The 17,605-nt window shown below is 52.9% G+C and overlaps 5 protein-coding genes across 5 annotated transcripts; 2 read left to right on the top strand and 3 right to left on the bottom strand.

The window, feature by feature from the left end:
* Nucleotides 1–116: 116 nt before the first annotated feature.
* Nucleotides 117–1,503, bottom strand: J4E88_003555 (uncharacterized protein; the record flags this gene model as incomplete). The annotated part of the gene is made up of 3 exons (XM_049397205.1): nt 117–360; nt 411–642; nt 711–1,503. 3 exons carry the CDS (start codon nt 1,501–1,503, stop codon nt 117–119), a joined length of 1,269 nt encoding a protein of 422 aa, XP_049256593.1.
* Nucleotides 1,504–1,748: 245 nt separating this feature from the next.
* J4E88_003554 (uncharacterized protein) lies at nt 1,749–4,385 on the top strand (the record flags this gene model as incomplete). Its single annotated transcript, XM_049397204.1, has 1 exon — nt 1,749–4,385. One exon carries the CDS (start codon nt 1,749–1,751, stop codon nt 4,383–4,385), a length of 2,637 nt encoding a protein of 878 aa, XP_049256592.1.
* Nucleotides 4,386–4,916: 531 nt separating this feature from the next.
* J4E88_003553 (uncharacterized protein) lies at nt 4,917–8,199 on the top strand (the record flags this gene model as incomplete). The annotated part of the gene is made up of 3 exons (XM_049397203.1): nt 4,917–4,921; nt 5,056–5,257; nt 5,317–8,199. 3 exons carry the CDS (start codon nt 4,917–4,919, stop codon nt 8,197–8,199), a joined length of 3,090 nt encoding a protein of 1,029 aa, XP_049256591.1.
* A 606-nt stretch (nt 8,200–8,805) lies between these two features.
* Nucleotides 8,806–12,435, bottom strand: J4E88_003552 (uncharacterized protein; the record flags this gene model as incomplete). Its single annotated transcript, XM_049397202.1, has 1 exon — nt 8,806–12,435. The coding sequence occupies one exon, from the start codon at nt 12,433–12,435 to the stop codon at nt 8,806–8,808; it is 3,630 nt and encodes a 1,209-aa protein (XP_049256590.1).
* A 614-nt stretch (nt 12,436–13,049) lies between these two features.
* J4E88_003551 (uncharacterized protein) lies at nt 13,050–14,396 on the bottom strand (the record flags this gene model as incomplete). The annotated part of the gene is made up of 3 exons (XM_049397201.1): nt 13,050–14,010; nt 14,065–14,153; nt 14,199–14,396. 3 exons carry the CDS (start codon nt 14,394–14,396, stop codon nt 13,050–13,052), a joined length of 1,248 nt encoding a protein of 415 aa, XP_049256589.1.
* Between the last annotated feature and the right edge of the window lie 3,209 nt (nt 14,397–17,605).

The following is a 17,605-nucleotide window of genomic DNA, read 5'->3' as shown; positions in this document are numbered from 1 at the left end:
ATAAAAGAGCTTGAAAAGTAAGTTACTTCGAGGGCAACATACACATGCGCCTTGATGATAATTTTGTAGCATATGACGTGGATTATAACCACTCCCGCTAAGCACCATAGCATCTCTCATAGGTCTCGTAGCTCAATCGTAGGGAGTAGGTGGGCGTGCGCCCCGCCTTCGTTCTCGCGATTCCACGCCCATCGTTTGGCAAGAGCGGGATCTAGGGTACCATCCAGCATCTCCACAACGTAGCGACCGATCGTGGGCATGAACTTCCATCCGTGGAAAGAGCCGCCTGTCACGAGGTAGAGATTCTGAGAATGCGGGTGCGGCGTGATAATGAAGTCCTGGCTTGGTGTCACTGCATCCCTAGATACTATTAGCCCGGTCCGTCATGGTGGTTGCGCCGCGCAACTTACCAGCAAACACGGTACTCATCAAACTTGACAGTCTTTCCGGCTTCACCCAGTATGCCATTCTTCACAAGTTCGAGTCGTTTTTTGAGTGCTTCGTTTGGTTCCTTCTGAGCCTGGCCTGGCTCATCTGGCGGAGAAGAGAACTCTTGTCCAGATGCCTCGTGTTTGACGGTGTTCTTGTAGGCTTCGTCTCTGCAGAACTTGACGGTATATGAATCTTGGTTCGACAAAGGCGCTGTTAGTGGCATCACTTCCCCTATATTGTGTCAGTAAGGGTGCAGACGGTGGGCTTGGTCTTCCTACCTCGTGTCGGTAAGACAGAATGTACTGTGACTGGAATCTCGGTATACTGCTGCCCATTCTTTGGGTCGAGGTTGACGATGCCAGTGACCACTGCTCCGGCAACCAGACGCCCGTCGATTTGCAGCTCGCTTCTATTCGGAGCGCTGTCGGCGATCAGTTTGGCTGTACCTGCACCGGTCGCCACGATGATGCGGTCTGCTGTGATTTTTTCACCACCTTTTGTTAGAACTCCGGTACATTCTCCATCAGTACCGAAAGTCAATACATCGATGTCAGCTGCGGTATAATTGACTCCTGCCTCGATCGCGGCGTCAGCGTAAGCAGTTAAAGCCTTGGTGGCTTCGGCCCACCCGCTGTCTCTGTTCACGAATACTTCGCCAACCTCGGAGAAATCGGTGTTATCGTAGAAAGAACCATACATCGCCTTGACACGTTCTGGGCTCAGCATCTCCGCATCAACCTTCACTCCAAGCTTCTCATAATTCTCCAAAATCTTTTTGCCCAGGTCGGTATTATCGATATTGATTAAACCGCTCTGGTGGTAGAACTGGCTGAAGAGTGGGTCATGTCGCCAAAACTGTATGGCTTCCAACGCCAGTTCCATGTAAAACATGTCGCCATAGTCTGCGCGGATAACTTTGTTCCAGTCCCAGGATGCGGCAAGTGGGCAGGGGTATTGTGTTCGGTCAATTAGTTGTATATGTGCTTCGGGGTCGTTCTTGATCAAGTGATAGGCAGTGGAGACGCCGAAGACTCCAGCCCCGATGATGAGGTATGATGGCTGCGAGCTCATTGCGCATGATAAGATTGTAGCGAGACAGCAAGTTCACTTGAACTTTCGGACGTGCATGAGTTGAGTTAATAGTTCGCATGCTTTACGTATCGTGTTGACGACCAACGCATGAGTCGGAGGCGGCAGGAGCGAAAGTGGTGATGACGCACACCCCTGTCATGCTGTTCGTCGCGCTAGTCCCCTCAACGCGTCGCGTCGACCAACGCTCCAACGCCCCAACTTATCGATTGCTCCACCCACCCACCATGACGCCCAAGACGCGTTCGAGCAACCAAGACGCCGACTACAAAGTCTACTATTCCAGGAAAGTACCCCAGCAGGTTCGCTTTCCACACAAGCGCAAGACTGTGCGCCGGCGCTCGACTCCGGTACATGATGGGAAGCGGCAAATGGTCTTCCTGCCGGACAAGATGAGAAGGCAGGGCACTCCTGTTGTCGCTGACTCGGATGAGGATAGCGACACGGATATTGAGGAGGATTTGGAAGACGGCGGGGTTTCCGTCAAGGTTGAGGTGGATGAGGAAGAAGAAGAGCAGCCTGTGAGGCAGACGAAGCGGAAGGGGAAGAAGCGGAACAGCGATGGGGTGCAGCAGGAAGACGATGGAGAGGAGCAAACATCGGCACCTACATCTAAACGCCGACGGACGGCAGCCACGCCTAAGAATCCTCGCCGCTCGAGGCGCGTTGAAGCCGAATCCGATGACGACGACGATGCGACAGCCACCAAGCCCAACCGAGAGCGCACATTACGGCGACAATCGACAATGACACAACTAGTTGACGGACGAAAGCCTTTGCCAGACGACGAAGAGCCCAGCTTCAAGCCCGTAAAACAGAGCTCGCGACTGAGTTGGGGTGGACGTGGCAAAAGCGACGCAAAGAGCGACAGGAAGCAGCGCACGTTGACGCAGATGATACCAGGCATGCGGCCGCAGGAGATAATGTCGGATGAGGATCTAGACGAGATATTGAGCGATGTCGAGGCAGAGGACAGGGCTAGTCAGACCTACGGCGATGCTGTTGCGCAGCGCCTTGCCCAACAGGGGTTTTATCGTGTCGAAGGGAATGGTGTCAGAGAGGACAACGGTGCAGACGAAGCTGGAAACGATATGGAGCAGAGCCCAGAGGACGAACACGTAAAGAAGGAGCCCACGGCAAACTCGCAAGACACCCCGGAGTTGGTGGTGCAGTCAGTGGAAGACGAGATGGACGAGGACTGCGAAGACAGCTACAAACCCACACAGTTCATCGAAGCGCCTGTCACAAGAACGACCCGCGCGACGAGACGAGGAAACAGACCACGAGTCGCAGACACGGAAGAAGCGTTCTATGCGCCGCAAGGGCAGGCCAGAACCCGAAAAGCCCGTTTCAGTCTTTTATCAACTCCAGAGAAACGCCGTATTCGCGAGATTCCCTCCTCTCAGTCACCCGCCGACTCGCCACTATCGACCCAAGTCTCTCCACAGAAGCTATACCGCTCTCCTCTCAAGCAGCGCTTGGATAACCCAATTCTTGCACCAGAGACACCTTCGAAACGCAAGCAGGTGACATTTAAGATGCCCTCAAAAACGCCTATACCACCACCAACACTGAGGAAGTTCGAGAGTACGATACAAGACTCCGAAGACGAGGATGATGGTGTCATAGAAGAGGACCTGCCTACTATTGGACGTCACGGGGGTGGGGATGCGCCAGCTTCCGCGAGCCGTGGAACTGCGACTGAGAAATCCGTTGGTGCTGATACTCAGGCAGTACTTGACAGGATCGACCAGGCATGTGCTGATGCAAACGGAGAAGAAGTCATGGAGGATACAGCATTATCACAAGCATCAGGCGATCTACCTCGGCTTCGCAGTGACCAGGAACCTTCTCCCGAACTTGGTGACCCGCAAAAGCAGTCGAGTGGCAGATCGTCCTCTACTGTAGCCGAGTCCGTCGCTATTAAGCAGGAGCCCGGATATGACGATGATGACTACGAGGACGAGGAAGACGACGACGCAACGATATTGCCTACAGTCCCGTTCAATCCATCGAACGAAGAGAGGCAAATCAAGAACGAGACCAACACGAGTAGTGAGGGAGAACTACCTTTGCCAGAAGAGCAGCTCCGCTCCACCCCTCCAGTCATTGAAGACCTCAACCAAGAAACCTGTCCATCCACACCGATGGTCATAAACGACGATTCATCGGAAGAAGAAGATGAACCAGCACCTGATCCAACATCTCCACGATCAAGCAAGGCACATGTACCGCAATCCACCTCGACAGACACCCACCAGTCCGCAGACCTAGACAGCGAATCCATACAAGTGCCCCGTTCACCATCCCCCGACCACGAAACCCAACAGTCACACTCCAGCAAAGCCGAACAGCAACTCCACAACGAATGGTTCTCCTACTCCCAATACATAAACGCCCGACCCCCCGACTCCTCAAGCATGCGCGCCGCCCCCGACGCATTCAGCTACAACGACACGCCGCGCCTCCCCCAACCCACAGCACCCCATTCAAACTCGAACCACCAACCATCAGGCTACCACCCTTCTCAAGCCACAACCGTGGACGAGATCACGCAGCGCACGCCACGACGGAAGCGTACCCAGCATTTTTCCAGCACGCACACAACACCCCACCGCATCGCTAGTTCTCAACCGAATATCTCGCCGGGGAAGCCGCCGCCGTTGTTTATTCCGAGTAGTTTCCCCAGTCCGGAGAAGGTCGCGGCGGAGGGTGAGGGGTGGAGTAGTCCTATGTTTGGGTTGACGCAGGCGACGCATGCTGTTGGGGGGTGGAGGAGTAGTCAGTGGGCGAGTTTGGAGGATTTTAGTATTCCGGCGCCGCCGCCGGGGATGGATGGGGATGGGGATGGGGATGATGGGTAGAAGAGTGGTGGGGTGGGGTATGGATGGGATTGAGTTGGACCGCAATGCAGTATATCATACTTGCGATTTCTCTCATCTGTGAGCTTTATACTATGTGATGTGAACATGAACATTATCGCATGCTATACGTCTATATTTACAGATGAGATCATAGTCAGTTATGCGACTTTTATTGGATTTCACAGAAGGGTCGAGCACGTTCACAGATGCGGGCAGTGGCGGCCGCGTCGCGCCTGCGGGCTGCGCCTCGGCTTCGACCACAATCCTGAACCCCAAATCGCCCACTGTCAGCATCAAACATCCATCCGACATTCCTCAAGGGACGCTTACTGGCTTAATCGATACCGGGTGTACGGTAGGCATACTCACGTCGACACAGTGCTCACGCCGACGCAGTGTGCGCGCTGCTCAGCCCTCAACTGCAGCTTCGCCCCCGCCACTTCAGATGCCAGCTCTGTACTGGTAGTGTGATAGGTCGGAATCATTCCACAATGCAACTTCAACCGGAGCCTGATGCCTCAGCCTGGCTGCATGGCGTTGGTATCGATTCCAGTGCTCACTCTTGATTCCGCGCGGTAATGTTCAGATAAAGACTGGCTCCGGCCATGCGCTAATCCGCCCATCGCTCAAACCGTCATCAATTCTGATCATTCTCCATGGATCCGATTAGCGCGGTCTCCATCGCGACATCCATTGTGACATTTATCGACTTCACTGTCAAAGTCGTACTCCTCGGCCACGATGTTCATCAGGCAGGCACCACCATCGGCGTTTCAGAGATCGAGCACAGAGCGCAGGAACTCAAATCCTGGGTCAATGGTTTGCGTGCGCCGATCAGTGGTCGTAAGGACTCACTCAAGGATGAATATGAGGTACATCCTAAGCCCAGCTTGTATAACTGCATGGACAAAAAAGGTGCTAATCGTTGAAGGCCCTCGACCGCATCATTGCGGGCTGCTCTGAAGTTGGAACGGAAATTATCCGATATCTCGAGGACCTCATCCCAAAAGCGAATAAACGATCTGCATGGAAAAGTTTCCACATTGCGCTTCGGACTATCCTGAAGAAAGAGGAAATCGAAGGGCTTATCAGAAGGCTTGAAGGTTATCAACAAGACCTCTCGTTACGCCTCCTTGCCCTGCTCAACGCGAAGACGGATGTACACTCGTCAGAAGTGACTCAGCGCCTTGATAGTCTCGAGACGGCGAGCAAGCGCATCGTACAGATCTTGACGTTCACACAAAGTTCCTCAGGATCATCGGCATCGACTCGCGATCTTACGAGGAATCCCAGCGGGAATACTAGAACAGAGAAAGTGCTCCGCGTTATTCTGGGGCTTGAAGACGGCACCACACTGTCAGTCGCCGACCAGAACCTCGCACTTGCCGGCCAAGAAGACTCGGCCCCTAGCAACTCAATCGAGCGTGTGATAACGTTTAGAGATCAGTCCAACACACAACTCGTGGAGAATGTCTCCAACGAGCAGTTCTCGCCACTTTCGACGAAAGCTTTGGCCGCGCTACATTATCGTGGGCTACAAAGCAGATTCAGCGATACAGCGATGGCCCATCATGACACATACGAATGGATCTTCAAAGCACCCGAGCGAGATCGTCGTTGGTCGGATTTCACGGAGTGGCTCAGTAGTGACAACAGTCTATACTGGATCTCAGGAAAGGCCGGGAGCGGGAAATCTACGTTGATGAAGTACATCTGCTCACACCCTGAAACGACTCAGCTCCTTGATCTGTGGAGAGATGGCTCTACGTTACTACAGGCCAGTTTCTTCTTCTGGGCGGCTGGACGTACCCTGCAATCATCGCACGAAGGCTTATTACGAGGCCTGTTGTACACGCTTCTTGCGCAATGTCCACGGCTCATACCGTCCGTTTTTCCCGGGATCTGCACAGAGATTGTTGCAGGACGTGAGTTGGATCTCTCCTGGACGCTTTCAGAGCTTATAGGAGCACTTCATTTGCTTGTCGAGAACTCCCAAGGCCTCAGAATTTGCCTTTTCGTTGATGGACTGGACGAGTACTCTGGAGTTCACGACGAACTCGTTGGTGTTTTCAAAACGCTATCTTCCTACGATAACGTGAAGCTGGTGCTGTCTAGCCGACCCTTGGTAGAATTTAATGACGCCTTCGACGGTATGCCTCATCTTCGGCTACACGACCTGACGTATCAAGACATGACAAAATTTGTTTCTGATAGACTGGATAACTCTCGGGGTTTAAAAGAAATGGAAGAGTTGAATGCAGAGCTTCGATCAACTTTAGTGCGCGGCCTATGCGACATGTCAGCCGGCGTTTTTCTCTGGGTGGTGTTAGCGCTTCGTTCGATTCTAGAAGGACTACAGAATGGTGAGACGGTATCTACGTTGCAACGCAAACTCGACTCGCTCCCCCCGGACCTTCACGAAATGTATAAGCGCATGTTCAAGTCGCTAAACCCAGCAACGCAAAGGAGTACGGCTCGCATGATTCTCATAATGTTGAGAAGCAAAGAAGTGCAAGATTCCGAGCCAATGAGCCTTCTTCAACTAGCTCTAATCGACAATGAGGATACTACATCTGAAAAGGCTATCACCGAGGAATTGCGAATCATGCCACCCAACAAGCGACGATCGCTATGCTTGTGGATGAAAAGAAGGATCAATAGCCATACGAAAGGTTTGCTTGAAGTCACAAACGAAGACAATATCGCTGAACGAGGCTCGTCTGCTGTGGAGGCATGGGTCGAATTCTACCACAAGACTGCGATCGACTTCTTTCGCTCTGATGAGACATGGAACCTACTGAAGGAACAGGCTGGCACTGGCTTTAATATCGACCTCACTCTACTTGTTTCAAGCCTTCTCGAGATGAAGGCATTGCCTTCGGAAAGAACGATCGTAGCGAGCACCGACCGTTCTGTTGCGAACTTGCGACAAGGACTCATATTTGCCGGCTTTCTGGAAGATCGCAACCTCCGTCTCTACACGGCGTTGTTAGATAATATGGAAAAGACTATGAAGCTTCACTGGAAAAAGGCGACGATGTTCAAAATGCGAGCGTCAGACGACGAATGGCGCGCAACGACGGATATGACTTTCGAACGATTCGTCTTTAAACAGGCTAATCGAAGGATATTCGAGCGTCATGATACCCGTCAGCATCTTTTCTTCTTGAGTCTTGCCATGGAATATGGCGCACATCGCTATTTCGCCGACATATCCTCGTGGGAAGAATCCGTCACAGCCCAACAAAGAACTTCGCTGACCCGTGCACTCCTGGTGTACTACATGACAAGGGAACCTATTCTAGACTGCCCATCAAGTACGGAAGCGGTTAGTGAGATTGTCCAAAGACTTCATGTGGGCGCAGAAATCTTTCGATACATGGATGTATACCATTGCTGGGATTCATTCGCCAGTTACCTATCTTCCGCGGACCAAACAGGATTGCGGTCTGACAATGCGAGCATGGTGGATCTTTATCTCGCTTTCCTCAACGATCGCAAATTCCAAAAGCATCCTGAGAGGACTGCTCGGGGTGTCCAATATTTGCTCCGAGAATGCCAATCGAGAGTTATAGCCGCAAATCCATCCGGCGCAAAAGGCGATAGCACCCAGCAAGATCTAGACAAGCTCAACGCGAAGTATGACAAGGCCCAGACTGTACTCACCAAATGGAAGAAGCAATACGGTGAAACTTGGCTCCAGTTCATTCTCCCTAGGATACTCCCTATAATACTCTTGTCGCTGTTTGTCCTAAGTAGCAACCTATTATTCTACGGTTCGCTCGGTGGCGCGAGCACAATTCGAAACCATTAGGTCTCTAACCGACGGCGAAGCTTCTATACTCTCTGCTTTGACTCATATCTGTGTGCGAAAATATTGAACTCATTTTCCATTCCATCCCATGTTACTGCGATTACCCGTACGATAACCCATGGACGATGCGCAGCGGGCCACTCGCGACTCCCACAATACGAACGATATACACGATGCCTGAATCCCCCAATCAGATACGGGAGACGAGAATTCAACGGTGAAGGTAAATAGCCGCAAGATCTTGCAGCGGCGACAACGCGCTTCAACTCAAGTTTCGGAATCGAGTAGGCACTAGTGTAAATACATCCATAGCACCATCACACGCTATGAAACCCAGAACAGCTATTAATATCTTTGAAATAATTTCATGTAATAAGACGAACAAACCTATAGCGAACAAGACCACCCCTGGGCTCAAGGAGAAAGACTGCTGCACATGGCTAATATACACGAAATTCAAGAGCGATCAAGTTGTAGTCAAATGGTATACATGCATGATGCAAGTCTACTTCATAATAGCCCCGTAATAACCATGCTCTGCAAATCTATCAACTCCCCCTCCCCCAATCACGCAACATCCATCCTCCCCCAATTCCCACAAAACCCTCAACTCAAATCAAACCCAGCCCCGGAGAAAACGCTATACAGCAACTTCTCCCTAAGCGTCCTCTCATCCTCATACATCGGCAACTTCAGCAAATTAACACACGTACTCGTACTAGGCAACCTATCCTGATCCCTCCCCGCATCCCTAATACTGAACCTCGGATTCAGCGTACCAAACCCCAGCAGCGGGGCGCGCGGCGTGCTCGTCACAAACTTCAGCACCGCACGGCGCTCATCATCGCTCATCTCCTTCATGACCTTCCACAGCAGCTGGATGGTCGGGTGCTCGAGCCCGTCGTCGCCGATGACGTACGTGCCGCCGTAGATGGTGTTGCGGCGCAGGTCTTCGATGTCGATGGACGTGCGGGTACCGGAGATGAGGGTCTGGAGTTCGGATTGGTTGAACATGGAGAGCCAGGAGGGTTGGATCATGGTGGCGAGGCCGCGGAGGAAAGCCGCGGTTTGGGCGTAGGGTTGGTTTTGCAGGCGGTGGCGCGCCATGTAACTAATGTACACAAGCCGGTTCTGGTTGGTGACGGGGGTGTTTGAGCCGTCGGGCTTGAGGTCCTTGGTTATGGCTTTAGTCTTCTTTGGTGAAGTGGTGTGATCTACGATGACGGTGTCGGTGACGGTGAAGTTGAGGGAGAAGTCTTCGACGTCGCCGGGATATGTTTTGAGCTTGTGCAGGCCTTGGTATAGCTCTTCGTCTAGGTCGCGGAGGTCGTTGAGCGTGGGGCGGTAGCCGGATTCGTTGGGCGCGGAGCCCGTGCCGCCGGTTAGTGCCCATTTGCGCAGGAAGAAGGGTGCGAAGTTGACGTCGACGAGGATACCTTCGTACAGACATTTGCCGATGATGCGTCCTAGGAATTCGTAGCGTTGAAGCAGCTCTGTGATCTGGGCGCGGTACTCTTGTGAACCCTCGCGTATGCCAGCTTGTCGGAGGGCCTCTTTGTGTTCTTCAACTGCTGCGGGGTTGGGGTACAGGAGGTGTTGGTCGTTCTCAACAAACATGTCGATGTACTCAGTTGGCATGAATGCTCGGCTAGTGACGCTGGTGAGAAACTCCTTCGTAACACCACCACCATCAATACCGGCTTCGGGGGCGCCAAACTGATCCATGAAGGTAATCTGGATTGGTTCCTTCAAGCCCTGGCCTAGTTCATAGAATTGCTCGAAAGCATCGTCGAACTCGTTCTCTCTTCTGATCCTAGCCGTATGCTTCTCAAGTTGGCTACGAGCGTTTGGCTGCTGCATGGTCCGGAACCGCCAGAACTCAGGATCCGCAGATCCTCGTCGCTTGATCATATCTAGTTTGACAAACTCGCGGAAGATTTGAACGCGGGTGGTGAAGGGTATGAAGAACGGCATGTTCTGCAGGATTTCGAGACGAGGTGCTACGGCTTGCAGGTACCGTCTCCGCGAAGCCTTGCGCTGCTGCCGTTGTAGTTTCTCCAAGCGTCGTTGTGTCTGGGTGCGGCTGGTGCCGATGAGTTGTGGTGTATCATCGAATTCCTCTTCTTCAAGATCATCGAGATCCTCCGCATCCTCTTCTTGGATCTTGTGCCGCGACTCTTCCTCCTCAACTACAGCCGGGATGAAACCTGTCATGTCAAAGCGCGAGACCATGAGCCAGTGGTCCGAAGGCAGGAACTTGCGTCGCGAGTCGCGCTCGTATACCATACGAAGTAGTCCAGTAACCAGCCCTTTCACGTAGTCTATCCTCAAGCCTGCAACACCACCTATTGATGGCTCAGCATGCTCTTTCTGGGCTTGGTTGTCCATAACTCCAGGGTTGAAATAGCTCAGACTTCTGTTATTGCCTCCCATATCCTCTTCCGAGGTTGTAATGTCCACTGCGTTGAAGTAAAGTGTGAAGCCCAAATTCTTCAGGAAAGTCGTCAAATCCTTCACCTCGCCTAGAGGTAAGCCACTGTCGCGGATCTGGCCCGAGTAGATGTCTTTCTGCCCCGAGGTGAAGAACTCCTCGTCGTCGGTGACTTTGAGTACAAAGGTATATAGTTCGAGGAATACCAGAATGACACGCCACTCGTCGGTGGTGACTGCGTCGCGATCGACTTGCTGTTGTGCTGGCTGCCAGAAGCCATGCTGCGTTAGTCCGGACGTCCCTGGGCGGTCGGAGTTGTTTATGTTTGAAGCTTTCGGCTTCAAGAGTCCAATAGCTGCCCTTGAGTCCCTGAAGATGGTGCTAAAGACCGATGATCGTTTTGATGCTTCCCAGAAGTATTTGATCGCCGGAAGCTTCCTTGCGCTCTTTCCAGACGCCTCTGATGGGCCGATGTAGAGCCACATTCGTATCTCATCACCGCGACGGGGGAAGAAGCGAAGTAATGCAAGCGCGTAGTTTGCAAGCTGCCGGGCTTCTTCGACCTTCTCATCATCTGAAGCTTCCGCTGACTGTGATGATCCGGCCAAAAGACTTCCAATACCTTCCTGATGTACCAGGGAGCGGACTTGCTCTTTCAAGAAATTTGACACGGCGCTGGCGTCTTGATCGGCACCGTCGTCTTCGGAAAGCTCGGCAATTGGATGATCGTCATCTACAATGTTGATTGGCAGGGAGTTCAACAGAACCGATACGACGGCTACAAAGTCCTTGTGAACCGCGTAGGCTTCGGGAGTGTCGAAGTTGTGGGCGTAGCGGTGGAAATAGATAAAGTTTCCTAGTAAACGCAGTCTACTTGATGTGTTCTTCAGCTCGGATTTGCTCTGCAGCCCTGCTCTCTTGGAAAGTGTCGCCAGTGCATTTGCGAGCAGCTTGTAGTTGATGGCGTCGGCGAGCGAGTCGCGGAACTTTTGTAATGGTGGTGACGTTGAGTCCGAGCCTAATAGTGGGAGAGTCAAGAAGTGTATACCAAAAGCCTCATAAGCGTCCAGTGTGTAGCCAGTCACCCGCGTCATCGGCGAGAGGGCTGCCCTGGTTATGGTGTCACTTATTTCCGATCCTTCGCTCTGCGTTTCAAGTGTTGGGGTGAAGGTGGACACGACGCGTGCAAGAGTGCGGTAGTAATGCTCGGCGTTTTGGGACGTTTCGGCGGGTATCTGGTCTGCGAGGAACTGTAAGACGGTGAGAGAGGCCCCAACCTGATTCCATTGCATGGGCGCGTGCTTCTGAAGCTGCCGCTCTATGGCCACGAGTAGGATGCGCTCCAGCCTTAGATATGCCCACGGCCACGGCCCGCTTGATGTGATGCCCAACTTCTTGACTGTTTCCATCTGGCGCGATGCATAGTGCTGTATCCGTCGCAGATCATCATCGCTCCGTGAGGAAGCGAATCGGAGCAGCCGTTGTAATTGTGCGAGAGCCTCCTCCTCCGAGTCATATGTCGCCGTCCTCGAAGAGCCATTCGCCTCTTCTACCCGGTCCCATGCGCCCCGTAGCTCGTCAGCCACGTCTCTCCTGGCCGAGTGACCCCGCCATACTTTCTGTATCCGCTTGGCCGCATTGAGCGTGTCTCGTTCCCGCTGCCGTTGCGCTCGCTCTTGCTGTGCGCGATCGAGGGCGGCCTGTGACCCGGCGCCGGAGCCGGGAGGGCCGAAGGGATTCGTCTTCTTGCCGCCGAGGTTGACTTGTCGGGCCTTTCGCGTGTTGCCGGTGAAGCTCGTGAACATGGTGGCGGGGCGTCGAAGCGGTCAATGCGAGACGTCGAATCGGTGTATGTGTAGGGTAAATGTGTTTAGATAGGTTCTGACGCTCTCGGTGGTAGGTCGGTCTGCAGGGGAAGTATTAGATTAGGTGTGAATATGTCGCTGTATAACGGTAATAGTGAAAGCACACGGCACCAGCCAAGGCAGCGATCGTTTGGGGGCGATGTGGTGGTGTGCCCATCCGTAGGGAAAGAGGTGCACTCGGTGTGGTGATTCGTATATAGAAGGCGCAAGCTACGTAAGGCCTTCGACCGGGTTCTGCGTGTCTCGGGCGGCGGTGGTCGTGGTAATGGAGACAACCATACAGTGGTCGACATCGCCGCAACCTCCGAGAGTCCGTGCGCTGCTGGTGCCGTCATCGCGCTTTGAAATCGCGACGCGCCCACTCTTCACCGTCACCAACACAATGTCACAATTCATGCGCGAACAACCTTGGAAGACTTACTCTCAACAACGCGCAAAACTTGACACGATGCTGAGAGAGCTCCATCATCGGTCGTCTTGTCACAACTTTTGGCTACAATTCGCTTGCTATACTCTACCATTGTCTAGACGCATGAGAGGATTCATCAGGCACCCTAATACTCATACCCACGATACGCGGTCGGCAGCAACTCCAACCCCGCCTCCCCATCCATTCCGTCACTCCTCTTCTTCGCGTCTTTCTTCTCCCTTTCTTTCGCCTCAGTAAGCACATTCATGACAACCGTAATAAGCACACCCATAGCAATCAACTGTCCCGAATCCCACACTATCATCTCCGTATTTGGATCCTCCATCCACCCCGAACCAGCTACCCACTCGCGCATTGTGTACACGCGGAACCAGCAAAACATCGACGTGACGATGGGTGTGAGCAACACCAAGATCCAGTAGATCAAGGTAACAAATGCGCGCTTGTCCGTCCAGACTTTCGGTGCGCGGTCTCTGGATTCGGCGAAGCGGATGGGGACTGAGATGTGGGCGGCGATGAAAGCGACGCCGAGGACTATGTACATGAATCGTTCTGGTGGCCAGGCTGTGGCGTTACCGAAGCCGAGATTGGCTTGGTTCAGGCGCGCTTGCTCTTCTGCTGCTGATCGCAGGTCCATTTCTAGCATACATGCTACTGGCAAAAGAATAGCGCTGTCTTGGCTCGAATGCTCAAGTGCATCATACGGAGCATAGTTGGCTTCCCTGAAGATGGTCAACCCGACACCGATAAAGGCCCCAACCGAGAGAATTAGTCGGAAAGCGGCTGCGAGTGGATTGCGCCAATAGGTCCGGACCAGCGCGATGGAGAAGGTGAGAACGGACAGCGCGATCATCATCTGACTAACGGCGACCGTAAAATGATAGCTTGTCAGCTTGCACTTGCTCCGGCCAGCAAAACCGAGAAGGAAAGCTCCGACGAAGATAGTCTGAGTGTCTGCAACGCCCAAGACGAATGTTCGGCCAGCTGCGCGCACTCTATCTTTCCATGTCGGATCCGCGTTCGGATTCTCGGGAGTCTTGTTGTTAGGTTTGTCTCGGAAGCTCGCGAAGGCGCTGCCAAATTGACTATGTGCGTCGACGATTAGTCTGGTTCGACAACTTACACTCCGATATACTTACGAGACATCTGCCCTGAACCAGAGCTCGATAAAAACGAAGATTAAGGAGATTACGACAACGACGAAGAACAGTACCATCGCGATCCATATCTAGCTATGTCAGCACAATGTCTGTGAATTATCTTCTTGACTTACTCCGATGCCAGCGATACCAGGCTGCGGCACCATTCTTCCCCTCGTAACATTGCCGATGGAGACAAGGCCATGGTCTCCATCAAACGTCAGGCTACAAGCCTGAGCGAGATCCACATCCTCAGCCTTGCAAGCCTCCACCACGTTGAACTGGAACCCACTTCCGCTCTCGCCTCTGAGGAAACCAAAGCTGTTGCCCATGTCGATCGATTCGGATCACAGTAAGGCTATGCCGATATGGATTAGACAGTCGCAACATCTCGCTACAGCAAAGCTTTTAACATAATGGACCAGGCTACGAGGCTGAACAGGGGGGGCCAGAAGATGCCGCCAAGCCCGTGAACACGAGCGGCTTTCACGACTGGACACTGAGCTTCGAAAGCTGAATTTCTGCCTCCAAGTTCGTCGAATATGATTGGGAGCCTCACCCATCGAGGATATCAAATGCGCCTCCAGCGGCAAACAACCCAAGGCCTCACCTAACACCGCCACCACACACGCTGTCGAAGACCAGGCTGAACCCCAGCCTCACACCACCACCTCCCCTTACCCCCAAAACTCCCTCAAATCCTCCGCCCTCCACTTCGTGCTCCACCCCGAAAGTCTCTCAATCTTCTCCAACAACCCCAAAATAGCCTTCTGCTCACTCTCATGGCTCATCCACTGCCCCGCGATCCACAGCGGCTGAATCGCATTCGTCCAAGCAGCATGATCGTCATTGCTAATCGAGATCCCACAAATCTGTCTCGCGTGCCAGAAGATCGAGTTGGGCTTGGGTGTAACGGTGGTGTTGGGAGGTTTGTGACGGAGCATCAAGATGCAGGCGGTGTGGTGGAGTTGGTTGCCGGACATGGCGGCGGGGTTGCTGTAGAGGAGACGCGGGAAGGGGGAGGTAGGTGGAGTGAAGGAGGAGATTGGGAGCATTTCTGCGGGGCGCGTGGTGTACCATGTGGATATGTGATACCAGAGTTGAGTCCAACGAGCGGAATATGCGGCATCTGGGTCTGGGGGTAAGCGTGGTGTGGCGCCCACGCGACCGGCTAGGTTTGAGTGAAAAGAGAGGAGATCGAGGATCTGGGCAATGAGATACACGGCTTCGCACGCGTAGACGTTGTAGCTGCCGACTGAACGGAAACGGTCCACGTCGGCATCGAGACCCATCCCTGATGAAGCCCAGTGCTCCACCGGTATAAGCGTCTTGGAAGACGCAATAAGCCCGCCGCAGACGTCCATACGAGCAAAGCACCAAAACAGCGCTTGGTCCACACCACCACTAAACCCATTAATACCCACAGCTTCTAGCAAGTGCGCACATCCATCCAGATGCTGATGCCACGCTTTCGCCGAACTACTCAGCATCTCGAGTACGCATAGCACTACGCATGACGCTATTACCGGCGTGCTGCGGGTGTGTAGTTGTGGGAGGACGAGTTGAATGGCGGTTTGGTAGAGAGCTAGACTGCGCGAGGTATGTTTACTGTTGTTTTTCCGCTCTATTTGGCGGGCTGAAAGCGCGAGCATCGAATATCGCAAGTGGTCGTGCGAGCGTGCCATGATAGGCAAGGTACGTTGGAAGTGGCGCTCCGGGTCGAATTTATCGATCCAGGGTGCTACTTCGTCGAGCCAGTTTTTCCATAGTTCGAAGTCCTCTTCTGCAGATAGCTGGGGCGGTGAGATGTTTGCAGTCTCAGGCTCATTGATGGGAGTGGGGTCAAGAGAGGTTTCCGTAACATGCCTCGCTGCATCTGAAGCGTAATTTTCTTGCACCCCTTCCCAAACCTGTCCAATGCGCACAGCATCCGGTGTAACCTCTCGAGTCGGCACATTAGATCTCACCTCCTGTATCAAATGGCTCCGGAACGTGGAATGCGCATCGAGATACGCTGAACCTGGGAGGAAGACGCTGTCGTCTAGATACGTAGTCGTGCTAGGACTGTGCCAAATCGATCCAATATCGTCCGGAGTGGGTAAAGGAATATACTGGCCCGGCTGGAGAGGATCTGTAGTGCTTTCTGGAGCCGAGAAAGGCGCGTTTGTGTTTGGTTGCCAATACGGGTGAGCATGATGCGATGGTACCTGCTCGTTGTCGGCTGTAGCCGGCGATATGGTGTTGGAAGGAGGAGTCTGACCATCATGAATGAATTGGTCTGGTACATCAAGCTCGTCTGTCTGGTCATAATGCTGATAGTCGCGTATAACTTCCGCAGTCACATCCTTAATCTTAAAGCGTGCAGGCGGTCGTCCTGGAGCGCGATGCAGCGATGATGGGCCGACACCTAGAGCATTCTCGGCCCGGAAGGTGAGGCGAGAAGCCCATTCGCATTTTTCGTTCTTGCTGCTGCAGCGGCTGCATGTGGGTTTCGTTTCATCGCATTTGCGTCTTTTTATCTTGCAATTTGTGCAGCTGGGATGTGTGCGTCAGCATTTGGTGGTTGTTGTGGTTGGTGTGGTGTGCTTTTGATTGTACGAACCCGTGTCGCGTTCTTGCTCTTTTGGTACCGCGTCTTACCAGACCGTCTTCATTTGCCATTGGACGTGGTGGGAAAGGGTCGCGAATAGATATGTGATAAGAGCCCGGGCCTGCCGGTCATGATCAAAGAGCGTTGATCAGCTGGGTGGTTGTACGTTTTCATGATGCAGATCGGACTATCACTAGTGGAAGGTACGATGTGGAGACCCCGCATCTTAGCTGCATCGCGCGCTGCACAGTGATGGACGGAGTTGCTGTCAGTCAGTATTTATACATCATCACTGTGAATCAAAGAATTTGTTACACGCGAACACAGCGACTTCATTGTCCATTCATCCGACAGCACGTATAAGGATACTACATATTTGTCTTATATCGCGGTCGGCTTATGCTACGCTCAAGAGGGCTTCACATAAATGGGCTCATTCCATCCGTCTCCTGCCAGAAAATCCATAACATCAATCCACTGTTATGTTACAGTACGGACAAAGGCAGTCGCACGTGCCGCGCTTCTCAGACTCGTCCAAGTGCGTCCAGATACCATGGAGTAGAACAGCCAAGAAGATATACCACACAATCTTCTTCGCGAAGTTTTGCGTTTCCAGACTGCAGCGTAGTTGATGCGCTTTGACTCTTTCGAAGGCTTCGTGATTACAATCGTATTTGACAAGCGCCCATCGCGTAGGATTGTAATCCTGTTCAAGTACGAAGCCAGCGTCTATGTCTTCTCTTTGATCGTCAGATTCTTTCCGAGGCTCGCCCGGTGGAGTTATCAGCCTCCATGGGTCAACAGGTCTCGGGGTAGCTGAGTCGTTGTCCCTCCAATGAGCTTGATCCTTCCATGCTTCTTGTTCGACAATCATCAGCTCTGAGTTGGAGGCGATAGTTGTGCGAAGGCGGTCGGACCATTCCGGACCAAAGTCCCTTTCAAGGGTTGACG

The sequence above is a fragment of the Alternaria novae-zelandiae genome (assembly GCF_023758075.1).
Source record: "Alternaria novae-zelandiae strain BMP 2774 chromosome Unknown scaffold_6, whole genome shotgun sequence".
Classification (NCBI taxonomy): Eukaryota; Fungi; Ascomycota; class Dothideomycetes; order Pleosporales; family Pleosporaceae; genus Alternaria; species Alternaria novae-zelandiae.
Note: the sequence above shows the minus strand (reverse complement) of the source record. Positions and strands in the feature narration are given on the sequence as shown.